The following is a 19715-nucleotide window of genomic DNA, read 5'->3' as shown; positions in this document are numbered from 1 at the left end:
CTGCCGCCTCGCCACGAGGCTCTTCTTCTGGCTGAATATGTTCATTGCTCAGCCCTGTCTTGTGGGATGTGATTTCAGGTTCCCACACCATCTGCTCAGTGAAATCTAACGGTCACCTCCCTCTTGCCCTCTCCCACTGATTTCATTGAAACCTGCTGCGTAGGCATAGGGGACCCTATTGGAAGCTCTCAGCCTAGTGATGGAGAGACCACATTAATCACATAATCACAAAATTGAATGCATAGTTATAATCAAGAGAAGGGCTATGACCAAGAGAAACGCTATTCTGTAAAAGCATGTGACAGGCTTCAAGGAATAAGTGTTTTCTGAGCTGCTTTAATCCCATAGGGGAAGAAGAAAGAGCATGTGCAAGGGCCCTGTGGCCTTACATTGTTGGGGTTTTTTTGTTTTTGTCAAAGTGGAATAGAGAAGATGACTATTGTTGCCACTATTCTGTACTTGGTGTTAAAGTGACGTAAGATCTCAGGAGGGTTTCCCAACCAACCTGGTCGTTTTCCTTGTCTCCACCCCCCCCCACACCTGTCTCTCTTAACTTCTCTATATTTGTTAAAGGCATCATCCTCATTCTCTCTGACATCTGGGCGTGAACTTTAGCCTGTGATTTTTCCTTGTTTAAGTCACATTCTACCAGTCTTCTTCATTGTTAAAATCCTCACTTAATTCCTACTCACTTTTGTCAGTAAGGTCTTAGGTAAGTTTTCCCCTTTATAAAGTGCTTACCTGATTAGGTTCCTTTCTTGCTCAGAGATCTTCAGCACTTGCACATAAACTCGTGATGGGGCATTCAAGGCCCCTCTGGTACTGTTACCCCTGCCTGCTTTTCTAGCCCTATGTCATGTGTTCTTTGCATCTTGTGCATGGGCTGAAAGAGAACCTTCCATTTGCTGAAAGCCTTTCCTCCGCCTATCTGGAGCAATGTCCCTTCTCACCAGTCTTACCTCTTTCTGTGGGAATACTTTCTGTCCTTCAAAGACCACTTCCATTGCCGCCTTAACATTAAGCCTTCACTGATGCCTTGCCAAATGTGATCCCTCCCCAGGGGCACCCTGTAACATCTTGTGACACTTTGCACGCTTTGGCCTTGAGTTACCATCATGTGTGCATGTCATATTCCTACTGCTTCTTCCCTACAAGAATTGAAACTCCTGAAGTCCCCCTGTCCCCTTGAGCACAGACACCCAGTAGACAAATACGTGGTGCATTGAGTAGGTGGGAGACGAGTCCGGGATTGCGTAAGACTGTGACTCATCCTTTCCAAAGGAGACTCGCAGTTTGCATTTTAGAGTGCAACACTGCTGATTTATAAGAGGTGACCCCGACTGTGTTTTCAACCCTCGAGGCGAGATTTAATTGGTATTGTTTGGTCAGCTTCACTTGAACTCACTTTCAGTTTTAGGAAATGTGTTCCCCTGATTTTCATGGAGATCCCCGGTAAAAGAAATTCTGAAGTTTAGTTAGGTCAACATCTCTTTGCTGTGCTTCTCACTGCCCTTCCCCAAGACCGCGTTCTGGCCCCGAAGTATCACTTTCCCTTCCATCCATGCCTGGCGGCTGTGCCCTACCTGCCTCGTGTAGTAGCACCTAGAGGTCAGTAATAACTCAGACTAATAATAGTTTGGCTTAAGATCCTGCTTCGTTCCAGGTTCCTTCACCCTGTGTTTTAACGCTAGACATGTAATTGAGAAATCTTACACCCACTCGTTTAGTGTTTAAATAAATCTTTAAAGTACCTTTTTGGAGTTGGAGCCTAAAGAGAAAAGAAAATCTTAACTACGTATGGGGTAAAATTGCCTCTTAGGAAAACATGTTATGCAGCAGTGAAGAGAGGCCATCCTGGCTTCCAGCCGAGGAGACGTTTCCATGGCCAGCCCCCTCCCCCTCCCCCACCCCATTTCCAGTCCTGATCTTGCTTCTGGTTCCTCTGTTGACCATGCCTAGAATCCACAGCTGGCTTATTTAGTGGATTTGAAAATTAATTCAGCCCTCTTTTCACTGGTTATGATATTTCAGTGTTTTTTGGTCTATTAAATGCCAAAAGTAACATGCTTGTTTTATGCCTCATTATCACATTTGGGTTTGGGTTTAATTTCTGTTTTTCTACTCTTTGATCTTCTGGGAATGTGTAGCTAATTTCTCCAGATTATATTGACATGGGAGTCCCTTTCTTTTGATGGGGGTTATGTGTCACTACTAGGGAGTTGGCCTCCCCGCACATCTTTCTCTCCCTCTTCCCCTTCTCAGAAATGCCTTTCAGTTTATTAGATGTGAAGTGTGCTTTGTTTCTTTCTTGCTCACATAACGCTTGTTTGCCTGTAGTGGTTGTTTCCTTTGCTAGAATTTTCAAGTTGAGCTTTGAAAAGGCTGTATTTTAAACTTTTCTTTGTCTTACTTTTCATCCAGGAATCTCTTGGTTTGAATCTTTGTCCTGCATGGGAGCCTTGTTGCTGCCCAGCACATTTACAAGTTTTCAGACTTTTTTTTTTTTTAAGATTTTATTTTGATTTCTTTTAAAGATTTTTTTTTAAGGATCTTATTTATTTATTTGACAGAGAAAGAGAGGGTACAAGCAGGGGGAGCGGCAGGGAGAGGGAGAAGCAGGCTCCCCACTGAGCAGAGAGCCCGATGTGGGGCTCGATCCCAGCACCCTGGGATCATGACCTGAGCGGAAGACAAATGCTTAACTGACTGAGCCACCCAGGCGTCCACACGTTTTCAAACATTTAGTTGGTAGAGGAAGTAGGGCCTGGAGTTCAGAATCATAAATGCTAACTTCGCTAGAGAACCTCCTAGATTTTCAACTAGACCATCTTCCGTTTTCTCTGGAGACTTTCCTGGGGTAATTTTCTTTTTCAAGTCCATTTTAAGAGGTTCTGCATTTGCCTTTTCAAAAAATGAGAATAGTTGTACGTTAAAGTCATAAATAAGGAAACACACAGAGTCTCCCCATCTTAATGCTTTAAGTTCTCACCTTATAATTTAATTGTTACTAAAGCCCTCTATTCATGTAGATATGCTGTCTTCCAAATAGGGTAGCAATTGTGCCCTGACCTGCATATTTGCTGTTTGGGAGGATGTCGGGATGCCAAACTGGAAAAGTCCTGTGTTTAATAGATGCTGTGGGTTAGATATGCAGACCTTAAGAAATGTTAAAGGTAAAGCTTGTTATATCGGGAGTGAAGGAGATTTTACCATAAAAAGATGAATTGTATTCCCAAGGCCCTATTTTCTTTTCCAGAAATCTTAGAAATAATATGGCTCTGATTCCCTTGTGACTTCACATCGCAGTCCCCCTGCCACCACCTTCATTATACTAGTTCTTGAGGCTAAGAGTATCATCCACAATCATAAATTACATTATTCTCATCTACCTTCGGATGACCCAGATGCCCCAGCCCTCAAATCCTCCGGGGCCAGGACTGTGTAATGAAGTGCCCTGATGACATTGACAGGAAGGTTTCTCTTGTGTAGGTCACATGTCTCCATCCCGACGGGCACGCGTTATCCCTCTCGAGGGGCTAATGTCCAAGGTAGTGCCAGTGTGAAGCTAGGGTGAAGATTAAGAGCTCTCCTTTTGTGGCGGGCCTACCCAGGATGCTCTGAACTTGAATCATGGCCCTTCCACTTACTAGCCCGGTGGGCCAGTGACCCTCTCCTGTGCTGCTGCTTCTCCTCTCCAAGTAATAAGGGATAGTGAGCTACGTCCCGTGACACTAGAACTAGAGGTCGGATCTCTGTTGGGCATCATGCTTTTCTTCCTATGCAACTTCATTTACACCACTCCTCATCAGTCATGTTTATTGGGTAAGTTTTCTCAGGGCATGTTGTAAATATAGGGAAACGAGGCACAAGTAAGGTACATATGGCCCCCACAGCTTATTAGTGATTAGCTGAACCTCTAATCTGTGTCTCCTCCTTTTTTTTTTTTTTTTTTACTCTATGGTATGCTTTTCAGCTGCCAGGCACAGGATTGTGTTTTTTGCCTGTGACCTGTGGCAGCTTCTGGAAGGGTCTCGCATCCACTGGGCTCTGCTGACTTGGGGAAGGGCCATGGATTTCCTTCCATCACTGTGGTTGCTTTCACTGCCTTTTGTTTTGTCCACATCGGCTCTCTAGAGACCACTTTCCCCCCTCGGGAATGTTGGTACCGTCTCTTAGTGACATTTGGTAAGACGACTGGAAATTTCTCAGGGAAAGTTGGCCGGCAAGACCCAGGTGGTTGGAGGACCCTCCACTTTCTTGTAGCTTACTCTCCTTGCCAGAGTGACCTTTGTGCCTCAATTTATAAGTGAGTAGGGTAGTGATGAATGACTTGGGGTGTTGAGATAGAGCGCCAGCTGTATGCTGACTAGTGAAGTCAGCCCACCTGTCCCTGAAGAACTCTGGAGTGGGGACAACAACGAACGAGAAGTGTAAACACATGCCGCAGACCACAGTGTGATATGTGCCGTAGCCGAGATTTGCAGGAAGAGCCAGGACCCTGGAAAAGAATCCTCCCGCCTGGGGAGGTTGTGGCAGACTGAGGAGGAGAGCAAGTGACGAGCACTGAGGAGGGAGGCGGTGCTATTCTCGGCCGGAGGGAACAGTTTGTGCACAACTCGGAGACGTGACAGCGTGCGGTATTTTAGGGGACTGGCCCGTCGTCCCACGTGGCAGGGAGTTTCGGATACAGGACGGTCACACGAACTGAGGCCCAGCCACAATACATCGTGAAGGGCTTGGCGAGCTCCGAACAGCGCGTGAGGGTTTCTGACATGATTGGATTTTTGATACCTGTTAAGACAGCACGAGATTCCCCGTCGAGAGTGCCAAGTCCACAGGCCACGGGGTCTTGGCCACAGCCATTATCTCCGGGGACCGTGGTTCTTCATCACTGTTTACTGGATCCTGCCGCTGCCCTTCCCATCTATTTCCAGCAAACCAATGACTCTGTAAACACCTGTTTTCCTTTGGCCGCAGAACACAGCATAGTTTTATTAGCAGCAGTCGGTCTGCTCGGAAAAAAACACCTTGCTTCTCCAAAGTGCAGTCTTGTTTTCCAGCCTGCCACTGTCCCTGAGAGGCTTCCCGGTGGGGACTCCTTCCTTCAGGTTCCTTCAGCTCTGCTGTGTGCCCAATAACGGAAGCGGCCTCAGCTCCGAACGAGTTTGACTTCATTCTGTTTTTACATCTGTGCTGTCCAGGGGGCTTTATTCTTTTCAATTCTCCAACCAGATTTCGGAATTAGGTCCTGATCAGCAGGTGCTTGTGCAGAAAGCTGGGTTCGGGTGGGAGCTCAGTTCTCTGAGGCTTTCTTGGGCACAGGTGGGGTGGCTGGCGTGGTGTAGCCCCTAGTGAGTGTGCCAGGAACTCATTCTTTCTGCCTCACGGTGTGCCACGGTCCTAGCTACACGTCCTCTTCTCCTCTTTGCCAAGCGCTCTCTCTCCACTCTCGTCCTTCAGGATCTTTGGATTTCCTGATTTTCTTTGCCTCATCATTGCCGTGTGCTTTCCTGACTCCCACCCCACATCTTCCTCCCTTCCTGCATTCCTGGCCCTTATGTTGTCCACTGGTTGATAAAAGAGCCCTTGCTTGAGCATACCCTCACTCTCCTCTTTTTGTTTTTTTGTTTTTTTTTTAAGATTTTATTTATTTATTTGACAGAGACAGCCAGCGAGAGAGGGAACACAAGCAGGGGGAGTGGGAGAGGTAGAAGCAGGCTTCCAGTGGAGGACCCTGATGCGGGGCTCAATCCCAGAACACCAGGATCACGCCCCGAGCCGAAGGCAGACGCTTAACGACTGCGCCACCCAGGCACCCCGCACTCTCCTCTTCTTAAGCCATGGGTGTTTGATAATGATGCTCCCGTTTTCTGAAGGCCCTGCAGGTGTGGAGCACGGTGTTCAATGGTTTTGCAGCTCTTTTCACCCTTAGAGCAACCCCTGCATCCCTTCTGCTTGGTTATATTTCTATCTTATGGATCAAGAACAGACACATTATAGGCTGCAGGTAGTCAGACCAGGAAGGATGGGCCCAGTAAGGCCAGCGAGCCAGGCATCTCCCGTACATTTAACTCGAGTCTGGGCTCTCGACTTGGCTGTGGACAAACAAATAAATCTCAGCTTTTAAAATTGAGATAGACACACAGAAAAGTACATGAATCATGTGTGTGTAGCTAAGTGACTTCACCAAGAGCACTGAAGAAGCCCCTCTTGTGTCCTCTCCAGTAGCTGAGGGGAACCACCCCTCTGGCTTAACATCGCGGGTGAATTCTGCCCGTGTTTGAAATTCTATAAATCTAATCATTCCATATGCATTCCTTGGTGGCTGGCCTCTTTCTGAATTCAGGCTTGGGAGATATTTATAAATCCTCACTATGTGTTTATAAATTCCCCTTCCTGGTTGATTTTACTTTTCCTGGCTCTTCAATAAGTAGAGAATCGAAGTTTCCTTCTGGGATGTCTTTAACGTCGTCATGATATGCCATCAGCGCGGCCTTTTCTCAACGATACACTTGTGCTTCCTGTAGGTGGGTAACTAATTCCAGACTCTCTTATGCTCCCCTGGTTTTTCCTTGCAGTTGATCCCTCTTTGAAACCCATCCGCCCTTTGTGTCGTTCTGGTTTGTTCATTTGATTAGGCTCTCCAGCCCCGCGGGCGGCACCAGCTTCCTGTGAGGCCCCCTGTGACTGATGTATTAACATCCATGTGCGTTTCCCCTGGGACCCAGAAATGTTCCCAGCTCTGGCAGCAGTTCACTGCTCTGTGAATCAATTTTAAATTGCCTCAGTGTGATGATCACAGACCTCCTGTGTGGTTTAAAGAAGAAGACACCTGGGAGAGAAGTGGGTGTCTTCCAAAAATGCGTGTACAGCTCTTTGTTTGCGCTTTGTGCTTCTGGTTTAATCTGGAACATCTAACTCCGTAACAAGAGGGGTTCCTGTTGAAGCAAGGTAAAATTTTCTTCCCCTAAAAATCCAGAATTGCTGAAAGGGTGCTTGATAGAAAGCTTGCCTCCCTGGAGGCGGCAGGCTTGACTATGGCAGACAGAGAAACGAGCCGTCACGTGCGCCATTATTCTCAAAGCACAGGAAGCTTTAAGAGGCAAGTTCTGTCCCCATGTCAACCACTGTTCTAACCAAATATGTTCCGTTTGATCGTTTCATCAAAACACTCTGGTCAATTCCCCAGCTTTACCTTGTTCGTTTGGCCTTTTCAGACCCAGCTCAGGGTGCCCGATACCTGGGTCACATGATTGCTACTGGACCTTGGAGAATTCTTCTGGAACATGAATAGAGTTAGACTGCAGTTCTTGTGGTCCCATCTTCAAGGGCAACACAATGCTGTTTGAGTCCAACTCCAAATACCCCATAATAAATGGCACAGGTTCCATTAACTCCAATGCGAATGTATTAGAATAATCATGTGGGCTTGATGTGTTACCAAGGACACAAAAGGATTAAAAATAGGGGAGTTAGTGGCTTGTTTGATGTAAGGGCTTTGAGCTATAGTTGTTTTGTATATTTATTTTCTAACACACTCTGTAGGGTTCCCATTATGTGTGCTCAACTACTCAAATTAAGAGTAATGTTAAGGATTTGGTCCAGCTGTATTAGTTATTGGAACCAGTTTGTCAGGAAATAACATACATCTAAGATCGGGTCATTTGGTTGAGAGAAGGGGAAGTTCTTTCTCAAGCCTTCATGTATTTGATATTTTGCTTCCATAGAGTGAAAATAATAGCGTATATTTTCTTCTCAAGTTTAGGGAAGTACGTGGGGTTTATGTGCGAGCAGGTTGGAAACCTGATGCCCTGTATCAGTTTTCAATTTTGTGCATGCTAAGTTATTTTGCAAAATTTGAGTTAGCATTGGAATGAAAATTTGAGTTCTGTGTTAATACCCATGGTCTTTAGATCTGTAAATGGCCTGCAAGGTGCCAATGACAACTTCCAGAAAGGGCCCAGATTTATCCCAGAGGGTCACGGAAAGGAGGAAACTCTACATCCTTCATTTGTTATGTATGCAGGCCTATAGAAAAGGCTTCATATTGAGCTTCTAGAATGCCTAGTGATGTTTCAGATAAGAAGAAAGTGAAAGCAGTCGTCTTCAAAGTCCCCTGTGCATAATTCATCCTTTTGGATCTTGGGGGTGGATATTAGCACTTGTATCTTCCACCCTCTAAAGTATCTTTTCTTTGTGCATGTTTTATAATGTTTGTGATCTATTAGTGCTTGGAGTTTAAGTCATTAGATCATAAAGCGTAAAATAGGCTTTAAGATTTTGGGGTGGAAGCAAGAATGTCCTAGGATTAGGTTTGTTCTTACTGAACAGGGGAGGAAAACAATAGCTTAAAGCAACATTAAAAGTTTATTTCTCTCTCCCATAAAAGATACCTGCTGTCAGCAGCCCAGGGCAGGTATCACAGCCCCGTAGTGTCATCCTATCTTTGTATTCTGCTTCCTTCAGCAAGTGATTTCCATCTTCAGAGTCACCTTGTGGCCCCCACAGGCTGGTGCAGCTCTCGTCACCTTGCTCATAGTTAAGGCAGTAGGAAGGAGTAAGAAAAGAGGGCAGGCAGGAACCCTGATGCTCCCCCCTTTTAAAATTCCTTTTTTTTTTTTTTTTAAGATTTTATTTATTTATTTGACAGAGACAGCCAGCGAGAGAGGGAACACAAGCAGGGGGAGTGGGAGAGGAAGAAGCAGGCTCCCAGCAGAGGAGCCTGATGCGGGGATCGATCCCAGAATGCCGGGATCACGTCCTGAGCCGAAGGCAGATGCTTAACGACTGCGCCACCCAGGCGCCCCTAAAATTCCTTTTCTTTTAATAAATAAACTTTATTTTTTAGAGCAGTTGGAGGTTCATAGCAAAATTGAGCCAAAAGTACAGAGACCTTCTGTATCCCCCGGGGCCCCTTTCTCTGAAGTTATGAGCTTAGTGCCACCCAGCAGCACATGTATGTTGAGCCGTGTACATCTCAGTGGTGAGACGTGGTGAAGCTGGGGAGAGTAGCCAGGAGTAGCTTTGCTGCCTTAGGTAAAACTGGGGTTCGCGGCCAAGGGAGACAGGGAGATTGTCGAGGGGAAAACTTGAAATCCATCATCAAGCTATTTGATGTAAGAGGATCTTTTATTATTGTCTCTTGATTATGCAAAAGAGTAAATTCAAGCCTGGAACTGGTGCATTTAGAAAACTGTTTTTGTTTGTCAGTGTTGAAATACACTGTTTACTGTGTGAAATTATTACGAGTTCTTAAGGGCTTCATCTGAAGCATAAAAAAATAATCATTTAAAATTATGCTAAGAAATCATACAATTATACAAGGTACATGGAAGGAGGTATTTTATGTTAATTTGGAAGCACAGTTAGCATTTTATATGGGATTTGAAGAATACTTTATGGAATGGTTAGGCACAATTGAAAAATCGTTAAATATTTAAAAAATATAGTTCAATATACCTGTCTTTTGGTACACCCTAGACTTCCGTTATTACGTATTTTAAATTTGCTCCTTCGGTAAATACTTGAGCTTCTGCCAATTTCAAGAGAATCCTAAAGAGACTCGTCCCTTCTTTGTCTTCCTCACGGATGCTGTTGAGGTGATGACCAACTGCTTTATGATAAGTGTTTTCTCTGTCTCCTCTCCAAAAGTGCATACTCCTTCCACGTTACTGCAGACGGTCAGATGCAGCCTGTCCCTTTCCCCCCCGACGCCCTCATCGGACCCGGAATCCCCCGGCACGCGCGCCAGATCAACACCCTGAACCACGGGGAGGTGGTGTGCGCCGTGACCATCAGCAACCCCACGAGACACGTGTACACGGGCGGGAAGGGCTGCGTCAAGGTCTGGGACATCAGCCACCCCGGCAACAAGAGCCCCGTCTCTCAGCTCGACTGTCTGGTGAGCGAACGTGAACTGGCACACGAGGGTAACGTCTCCCTGGAGACTCAACGAGGAAATGGCTGTTTGGGCCTGGGTTTTATTCCCATTATGAGGAAATGGAAGCCCTTTCTGTTTCCTGTGTTAGCTATTTAGCTCCCCCACCCCTCTCCCTGAAATGCGAAAGTTTCATTTGTTGCTCTTTCCGTGGTTAAATCCCAGAGTTGATGGATTTCTTTTAAAAAATATTCTACAGTAGTTTACAGAAGCTGTCCTTGTTTGAATGTGTATTCAAAAGGGGGTTTCCCATTTAATGGATGAAAGCACAGCGAGGCCTGGACTCTGAGCCCTGCAATCCACTCAACTTTTAATTTCCCTGCAGCCTTCGGATAAATATTGAATAGTAAACATTTGATAATGTGGCATAAAAAAGTATTCTGAACAGGGTCTGTGTTTTCAGAGAGAACCTGGGAGGGCTGGCTGGGTTTTATTACCTTGACTTCAGGGAAGGTTAATGGATCACACTGCAAGAACACGGGGCGGCCGCCAACGAAACAGGAATGGTGAGAACGCTTTCCCGGAGCACCCTAATCCCGGGCTCCCGGAGTAGGAGAATACCGGTTTGCATTTTTCAGGATCATAGAACGTGTTGGGACATGTTCCGATCTCTATAAACTGTGACCCCGGAATTTACAGCCCACATACCACTGGCCTTAAGCAGAATCAGGGCCACCCTGCCCCTGATACGGGGCCTGCCTGCACTTTGCCGTGGTGGGTGGTGCGGCTTACCCACCGCCTGCCTAGCCGCCACCGAGGATTCCGGAGCCAGAGGTTTCAAAAAGAACAGCAGTGTTTTTGAGATACAAAAGCCTTTTTTTGAGTAGTTATTGATTTACTTTTTAATCAGATAACTTTAAAAAATCTCCATTAATGAAATTTCAACATGTTCCAGCATAGGCTGACATTCTTTACTTGTAGGAGTATTTTGTGATAATAGCCCATGGTCAAAGCATAGCGAAAACTTCAGTGCTATCTATTTGGGTTGAAGGATAGCAGTTATTTTTTTCAGGGAAGGGAGGGTCATTTTAGATCCCACCTTCCTTCTTTTTTTTTTTTTTTTTTTTAAGAGGTGGAGGTAGGGGCAGAGGGTGAGGGAAGGGGAGAGAGAACATCTTCAGCAGGCTCCACGCCCAGCACGGGGCCTGATGCAGGGCTCGATCCCAGGACCCTGATCTCACGACCTGAGCAGAAATCAAGAGTCGGACACTTAACTGACTGAGCCACCAAGGTGCCCCTCCCAACCTTCCTTTTTTAGTATGTGCTGGTTTTGATAGGTGCCCTCTTTTATCAGTGTCTTTGGACTGAGAGGCTTGAACATGGCAGCAGCCGTGTTCCCCCTGGAGGGAGCAGCTCCGTTAAAGTCCTGATAAGGATCCACGTGGCTAATGAAGAGTCAGCACAAGCCTTAGGTAGAGATTTAAGAGTAGTGAAAACCAGAACATGGGCAGCAGGTCTGCACTTTCCAAACAATAAATAAGGGAGGGGTGATGAGGTCAGAGATGTGTAAACTAGCTTTGAAAAGTGGTTTCTTCACAGAGAAGTACTTGTGCACCTTCCTCGAATCCACTGATCACCTGGGTTCTCTCTACTCATCCGGAAACTGGATGTCAGGAAAAGTTCCATCGAAGTGTTTGCACGTGCCCAAGCGGGGCTCTGTTTGTTTTGTTGACTATTTCCAAGGGGAAAGTTACAGTTGGATCCCAGTCTTCGCTACAGATCTCTTGCTTTGCTGGTGTCCACGATATACCACTGTTTCAAGTCAAAAACCGAGATCGCAGTGAGAGAGTATGGTATTGTTTCTGCTTGGTCATGCATCGTAGCAATTGAATTATGTTTATTTCACAGAACAGGGATAACTACATCCGTTCCTGCAAATTGCTCCCTGATGGTTGTACCCTCATTGTGGGAGGAGAGGCCAGTACTCTGTCCATCTGGGACCTGGCGGCTCCGACCCCACGCATCAAGGCAGAGCTGACGTCCTCGGCCCCGGCCTGCTACGCCCTGGCCATCAGCCCCGACTCCAAGGTCTGCTTCTCGTGCTGCAGTGATGGTAACATCGCCGTCTGGGACCTGCACAACCAGACGCTGGTGAGGTGAGCAGATGTGGTTTTCTGGGGTGGGGGTTCCCTCCTTGGGTACCTGGGCCTGAAGGCCTCCTGTCCCCTCTGCTTCTCGGGCTGCACCCAGGCTCTCAGCCCATGTGAAGAGCCTCCTGTGTGCTGGCTTGGAGCTCTAGGTGTTGGGAGTGTGAAGACAAAACTGTGACAGTGCCCTCTGGGGAGCTCACAGCCTTGCTGCCATGCTCGGTGTCCCCACACTTTCTGTTTACCTCCCCAACATCCCCATTCTTCAGCCACTTACAGATGCCAGACTTGTTCAAAAAATATTCCTGACTTTTGCCAAGGGGCAGCATACATACCACGGATTACATGGCGGTACAGAGGGTCCTTAATACTAGGTGTTTTTGGCTTTGGCTAGAACCTTGTTTGTGCAAACAGGAGCCAAGTGATAAAGGATAACAGAAAATTAACAAAAGGACATCAGAAGAGTAGATTCCACAGGCGCCTGGGTGGCTCAGCTGGCTAAGCATCTGCTTTCGGCTCAGGTCATGATCCCAGGTCCTAGGATTGAGCCCCCATGGTGGGCTCCCTGCTCAGTGGGGAGTCTGCTTCTCCCTCTGCCTGTACCTGCTGCTCACCCTGCTTGGGAGCACGCACTCTCTCTCTGTCAAATAAATAAATATTAAAAAAAGAGAGAGAGAGAGATTCCATGAACTTCACCCACAAAATGATTTTAAAATATACATGTTTCTCAATTACTAAAGCAGTGCTGTCCAGGGGTCATTCCACCCAGGAATCTGTCCTCTTAACTGTGGTGACAGCTGCAGTCCTGCCACCTCTGCGTCTCTCCTTGGGTCTGGCCAGCTCCTTCCCTCCACTGAAGTCCGGGTTCACACCAGAGATGTTACAGAAAAGTCTTTACAAAGGGAAGCACTAGTTAGACATTCCAGGTAAACCTGGCATGTGTTCCGCTTTTTTGTTCCATATTTTCTCTTTGCTCAGAAATGCTCTTTGTTTATGGCATGGTGTTGGACTGGTGGATTATTTAGCAGGGCTCCTCTGATGCTTTGGGTCCATGTGCCAGAGCGAAGGGATGGACTTTAGAAGTCATGATAGCAGCTTAGTCTCCCTCCAAACCTCCTCCATAGGAATCCGGTGTCACCGAGCCGGGCTCTGTTCCTGCGTGTAAGTGACGTTGTGGCTGTTATTTTTCTCTTGCCATGCGCTGGGCAGCTCAGAATGAGTAGAATGGACACACGTAGCTGGAGCTGACAGCCCCTTCAAATTTTTAGCCTAGCTAGTGTTTGCTGTTTTATTTTTTTGATTTCTTCTTTAAAAACTCAATAAATAGCACTTTCAAACTTTTAATGCTAAGGCTTTTCAAATAGTAATCCATTTAATCCTTATAACATCTGCACTGCTATTATCCCAATTTTCCAGGCAAGGAACTTGAGGCACAGAAAGGTTAAGTCTGCTTGCCTGGCTCACACAGTCGGGTGTGGGGGAGAGAAGATGGGGTGCAGGCATGCTGTTCTCATGTCTGTGCTCTGAACCCCTGCTCTGTGTCGGCCCCCGGGAGTAAACACCTGCTGGATATAATGGGGTCATGCTTTATGGATGTCTTGCTCGGTTTGAGTTGGCCACATGAGTCTAATGGCTACTCTGTGTGAGAGGGTGGCCTGGAGTCCGCTGAGTCTCTTAGTGTCTGCCGAGACCCAGCACGGTCTGAAGCTGCCTTCTGGGAGCCTGAGAGTAGCACCAAGATTTGTGGGCGGAGGGTTGGAGGAGCACCCACTAGGCGCCTGAGGTCCGTGGAGAAAGGCGTTTGTAGTCAAGGAGTAAAAGTATTTCCTGAGTTCTAGAGAAGGCAGAGGGTGAAATGCAGATTGGTCTTTGGGTTTCCAGAGCAGTTTGAGGGGAGGAATAGCAGAACTTTCAGAAGATGTATCTGGGACTTCAGTGGTCCTGCATGACCTGTGGGGGTCTTGGAGGAAAGTGGGGCTGGTTGGGGTACATACGCATGGGACAGGGTGGGGACGGTCGGGTGTGCACGGAGAGAGGACTAAGCTGTTCCTTCAGAACAGCTTTTGGGGGCACGGTTTTTGAAGTGATCATTCTTATCTTGTCTCAGAATTCGTGGCAACTGGTGCTTTTGTCTTGTCTTCCACACTCTTTAAATTCTAAGCTCAGTTTATATATAAGTGGGAACAGTGAGGTGAGGGGAACCTAGAGGAAGGACAGACATAGAAACTTTGGGTGTTGAAATTCCCAAGCCACTCTGATGCATCCCACCTGGTTCACCGTAGTGATTGGGCCTGTTCTGGTCACGTCCCCGCTGGCTCCCTCTTGCATGCAAAACCGGGTCCGGATCCACAGATCACCAACCCCACGGTGGCTCACCGTGGCCTCTCCCCCAGCACACCCCCCCCACCCTTTGGCTCTGCATATCCCTGTTGGGTGATTGTTCTTGGTAGTGTTTTTTGACGGAAGCACAAGACTTCCCTTTAAGAGAACAACCTTGCACTCAGCTTCAAAGCAGAGTCCCTGCTGAGGTGCCCGTGGGTCAGGTTATCAATTAGCTTTGTCTCATGCTGGCCCCTGAGTCAGGAGGCCAGCATGACCCTTTGTGTCTGGGAGTCCAGATTTCCTAATGCAGGGCTCTTTCTAATACAGAAAGCAAGGTTGAGTAACTATGTGAGCTCATGCTTTGTTGTCATGAAGGGCATTGCTGTGAAAAAGTAAGTGCTTCTGGACCCCGAGCTCGTAATGTAGTGATGCAGGCCTACATCTTTCTTTACCGAATACACTCGGGAGTCCGTGTGTTTGTCCTTTTTTTTTTTTTTTTTTTTCTTTAACACTCAAACACTTTTCCAGACCTGGGAGGAATTTTCCCTTCCAGACGGATTTGTAAGAAGAGCCATAAGAGCGTATTTAAGTTCTCCCGTGTGATGACCTAAAATGGCATTCCACGTCTTTAGTACTTGGACCTCGAAAAAAGCTAAGGAGAATCTGCAGGTGCTGCCTCCTGCTCAGGGGAGGGTTAGTGTGATGTTGCACATCGGCACTCTGAAGAGATGACACACACACACCGAGTCCAAAACCAACAACACAACAGTGTTTACCTTGAGCTCTGGCAGGAAATCAGTATTCAATCTGGTTTGTTTTATCAGGCAATTCCAGGGCCACACAGACGGGGCCAGCTGTATTGACATTTCTAACGACGGCACCAAGCTCTGGACGGGCGGCCTGGACAACACGGTCAGGTCCTGGGACCTGCGTGAGGGGCGGCAGCTGCAGCAACACGACTTCACCTCACAGGTGACGGGCTCCCCACCCCCACCCAGGAGTCCGACGTGGTCCGTGTGTGGTGTCCTTCTCCCTCCCTCACACCCCACTGTAGCAAGAACAAGACAGACCAGCCTTAACTTTGAGACACCGATTTAAAACAAACAGAAACCCCCACGGACACACAAGCAATGTCCCCGAAATGCTTAGAGTGGCTTCTAAAACCCTGTCGGTTAAGACCTGTTAGTTTCATGTATGTACGAGTTCACCGAAGGAACTCATTCAGTAAAGAACCGACAGTCTGACCTTTTGTAACACATTCCCACCGTCCAGTGTGGGGGTGAGAGATGATTAGTTGATTCACATATAAAGAGAGCTTGAAAAACAGGCAGAGTTACCATGAGGAGTCGAGAAAAATCACAACAGCTCTGACAGTTAATTCATTTCCCTTGCATCGGGGAGCTTAAAAAATTGGGGCGGCATCTCCGCGGAAGCCCATTTTATTATTCATCCCTGGGAGAATGGACTCGTGGCTGACTCGACTGATGGAGGTTAGAAATGGTATGAAACGGCCACTTTGTGGGCTGTGGAGCTCAGTGAGACGTGGAGCCTCTGAATCCAGACTTGTTTTGGGAAAGACGGTGCCATTTTAAGTGTCTTCTGTGGGTGGAATTGTCCTTTTGATCATTCCTTGTGTACAGCTGTGCATATTACTCAATTTCATGTCCCCGTTAATCTCCTGTGGGGTTCTTTATAGTCTTCCTCAGTCCAGCCCTTTTCCCAGTACGAGTTAGGGTACTGTTTTCAAGGTCTGTCTTTAAAAAAAAAAAAAAAAAAATTCTTACGGAAAATTTCAAATACACACGAGTGCAGAGAATGTCTTAGCGTATATGGACGTACAGAGGAGTGTCCACTAAACCCCACTTGCCCGTCACCCAGCTTTGCGGTTGCGAACCCACAGCTTGTCCCCTGTATCATCCCTGCCCCCGAACACTGGATTCTTTTAAGTAAATCGTATCATTTCATCACAAGCATCTCAGTTAGTATCTGCAAAAGACAAAGCCCACAATAAAACACATACACACAGATGTCGTTATTATGAAGAATAATTTCTTAGGGCGCCTGGCTGGCTCAGTCAGTAGAACACGCAGCTCTTGATCTCGGGGTCATGAGTTCGAGCCCCACATTGGGGGTAGAGATGACTTAAAGAAGTAAACTTAAAAAATTATTAAGATAATGTCGTCACATGTGATGTACATATTCCACACTTTCTGATTGTTTCCATAGAGGTGTTCAACACTCGGCTGGTCTGCATTGGGTGTCATGTCCTGTGGACTCTACTGCAGTGTGGAGTTTGCTGATGACATCCCCCTCTTCTTGCTGTTTTACCCCCGTTTCTTGTTGTCATTTCACTTCTCAGTTTATTGGGCAAAATCACTGGCGAGCCTCTCCTGCTTCTTACAGATATTCTCCCTCGGATACTGCCCGACCGGGGAGTGGCTGGCTGTGGGCATGGAGAGTAGCAATGTGGAAGTTCTTCACGTAAATAAGCCTGACAAGTACCAGCTGCACCTCCATGAGAGCTGCGTGCTATCTCTAAAATTTGCTTATTGTGGTGAGTGGAGCTGAAAGGAAACTGGAGGGCGCCAATGGCCTCAATGGAAAATACTTCCCCCAAAAAAATACAGTAGAGATCATGTCTGGAAAAAATGTTCTCTGAGCAGCTGGATGCAGTAATTCTATTGTCTTAGTATGTCCCTCAGAGCATACTGATGTCCATTTCAGCCTGTTTTCCTAATGTGAGAAAAGTCAGCAGGGGATGCAGTTGCCTAATACAAGGTTTTGATACAGGTTTTTGTTTTTGTTTTTGTTTTTTAGCAGGTTAGTCTGGGGCAGAGGTGGAAGGACATTAGTTACCATTCTGAAGGGGGGCAGGATTTATAGAAGCTTGGGGCAGCCACGTTTTAAATCCTTACGGACTGAGCAGGATAGGACTCAGCTTGCCCCACACTGTTACACTCTGCAGTGAAGACGAAGAGGGAGGAAGTTCACGTGGAGTCAAATACTTATTCTCGGGACGGATGGAGGGATGAGTAGCTGTTAGTCACTGAGCACATTCTGTGTCCCATAGTTCATGTCTGGCATTTTACTTAAGTTCATCATGTAATCCTTCCTAGTCTTATTTCATCATGAGGAAACAGGCTAAGAGGACAGCAGCTTCATCGATTCACTATTTGAGGACCCGCTGTGTGCTGGTGTGATGCTGTCCGAAGTGTATACGGTGGCTCGTGGGGCTGACACGGTCCCTGCCACTGCTTAGACAAAACCCAAGACCACAGATGGTTCACAGTGGAGCCCTGATTTAAAACCTGCTCTCTCTACTCCCATCCTAGCCCAAGCTCTTGGCCATGATAGTTCATGATTAGAAATGCTCTGGGGGCGCCTGGGTGGCTCAGATGGTTGAGCGTCTGCCTTCGGCTCAGGTCATGATCTCCAGGTCCTGGGATCGAGCCCCATGTCGGGCGCCCAGCTCAGCAGGGAGCCTGGTTCTCCCTCTCCCTCTCCCTCTCCACCTGCTTGTGCTCTCTCTGTCTTTGTCTCTCTCTCAAATGAGTAAATAAAATCTTTAAAAAAAAAAAATAGAAAAGAAATGCTCTGAGTATGATGAAGTACAGGTTGCCAGGTTGCTTACAGTATAGGAGGAATTTTAATCTTGTTCACCTCCATGTTCCTTTGCTAACTCTAGGTAAATGGTTTGTGAGTACTGGCAAAGACAACCTCCTCAATGCTTGGCGGACCCCCTATGGAGCCAGTATATTCCAGGTAAGTCAGTGTCCTTCCCTAGAATGACCCTTTGATCGGGGCATTCACCATGACTCCAGAAGTGAAGGTGCCTCCGGAAGGAGCAGGGCCCCTGAGCATCTCCGTTCACATTAAACCTGCGCCCATTGTTTTCTCTTCCAGTCCAAAGAGTCCTCGTCTGTGCTCAGCTGTGACATCTCTGTGGATGATAAGTACATAGTCACTGGCTCAGGGGACAAGAAGGCTACGGTCTATGAAGTCATCTACTGAAAACATGATGTGGTTTAACGTTTATAGTTGAATCGGGCCAAAATGTTTTGAATTTGTAGAAATAGAAAAATTGTAACTTTAAAAGGAAAAAAAACAAACAAACATGAAAACCTGTTTCCAAACCTTGACACAAAACTACTTTGAGTCTACAAAGAGGAGGCGACGAGTCCCATCAGCTGAAGGTCACCTATCTACTTAGACCAAACGGAGCACCGAGGCAGAGTGGACAGAGGGGCCGAGGGGTGAGGCAGAGCCTGTTCTTTCCTGTCTGTGTGATCTGCCGAGATTACCTTCCTGTTCCTTGCAGTCCCCCTCACGTTCTGTGCTTGGTAGGGCAGTGGTGTCTCCAATGAACTTGTTTCCTGGTTTTGCATCTTGTGAAATGTTTTTTTGTATTTTTGTTGAAGGTTAAACATTTGTATAAATTGTAAATATATTTGGTTTATTACAGTAAAGGCTTTAGTACCAATAAGTGGTTTTCCTTTTCCTTCTTTGTTGTTTTTATCAAAGCTTTGGGATCGTTTGTGTGGGTTTTATAAGCAAAGTCCACACATTTGCAGAGGAAGTTTAAACATGCACTTTTGAATTTGCAGATAGATTTGGTTGTGGACTCGCACTGCACTAGAACCTAGTCCACGCTTCTGAGTTACTGCGGACTCAAGACTAGGAATAGTCAGAACTCGAAGGTTTATTAAGGACACTCTTATTTGGGAAGCTAAAGTAACTTCATGAAGATTCATGTTTTTTTAAAGATACTCTTGTGATTGGAGGTCCCAAATTGAAGCTCTGCTTTTTCTTGGTGACTCGCTGGGAGACAGACCATTCTCTTCTCGAAGATAGTCCAGCATCTTCAAATCATTATTGTCTCCTTTGGCAAGCATCACATCTCAAGACATGTGGGTGACTTGTGTTTAGTGTTAAGACTGATGATGTTCACAAAGCTGTGGGATTCATTAACCTGTAAAGGAAAGGTGGGCTGCCAGCTGGTTTTGTCTCGTTAATACTTAATCTGTCATATGGGTCGACCTGAACCAGTCACGCCCAGCACTGAGCCCCGTTCTTCTCATTAAGGCTTTCCCTGCAGCTTCTAGCCATTGCGATCTCTCATTAGTCTGGTCTTCCTCTTGGTGGGCCAGCTTTTATTAATTTGATTAGATGAAACCCGTAACCCTAGGCTTTAATAAGTTGACCGTGCATGTTTCCTCCTGAAAAGACTATACGACTCATTTCTTTGTATATCTATTATTTACTGTTATATTTTAGAAAAGAATGGTTAATACTTTTAAACCAGGTTTCCTGGCTATTTAAAAATAGCACCTAAGGAATTTTTAATGTTCTTGTTTTCTTAGGATCCAGCA

At 46.4% G+C, this 19715-nt stretch overlaps 1 protein-coding gene across 6 annotated transcripts in view; it reads left to right on the top strand.

The window, feature by feature from the left end:
• TLE1 (TLE family member 1, transcriptional corepressor) overlaps positions 1-18829 on the top strand; it is an 86045-nt gene extending 67216 nt beyond the window's left edge. For all 6 annotated transcript variants that reach the window (XM_044391098.3, XM_026518792.4, XM_026518790.4 and 3 more), the window contains 6 exons: positions 9652-9901; positions 11786-12033; positions 15171-15318; positions 16750-16900; positions 18032-18108; positions 18250-18829. In XM_044391098.3, coding sequence (XP_044247033.1) covers positions 9652-9901; positions 11786-12033; positions 15171-15318; positions 16750-16900; positions 18032-18108; positions 18250-18357 — 982 coding nt within the window. In that variant the 3' untranslated portion in view covers positions 18358-18829. The remainder of the gene's footprint in view (positions 1-9651; positions 9902-11785; positions 12034-15170; positions 15319-16749; positions 16901-18031; positions 18109-18249) is intronic.
• Positions 18830-19715: the final 886 nt, after the last annotated feature.

The sequence above is a fragment of the Ursus arctos genome, unplaced genomic scaffold, assembly GCF_023065955.2.
Source record: "Ursus arctos isolate Adak ecotype North America unplaced genomic scaffold, UrsArc2.0 scaffold_33, whole genome shotgun sequence".
Taxonomy (NCBI): Eukaryota; Metazoa; Chordata; class Mammalia; order Carnivora; family Ursidae; genus Ursus; species Ursus arctos.
Note: the sequence above shows the minus strand (reverse complement) of the source record. Positions and strands in the feature narration are given on the sequence as shown.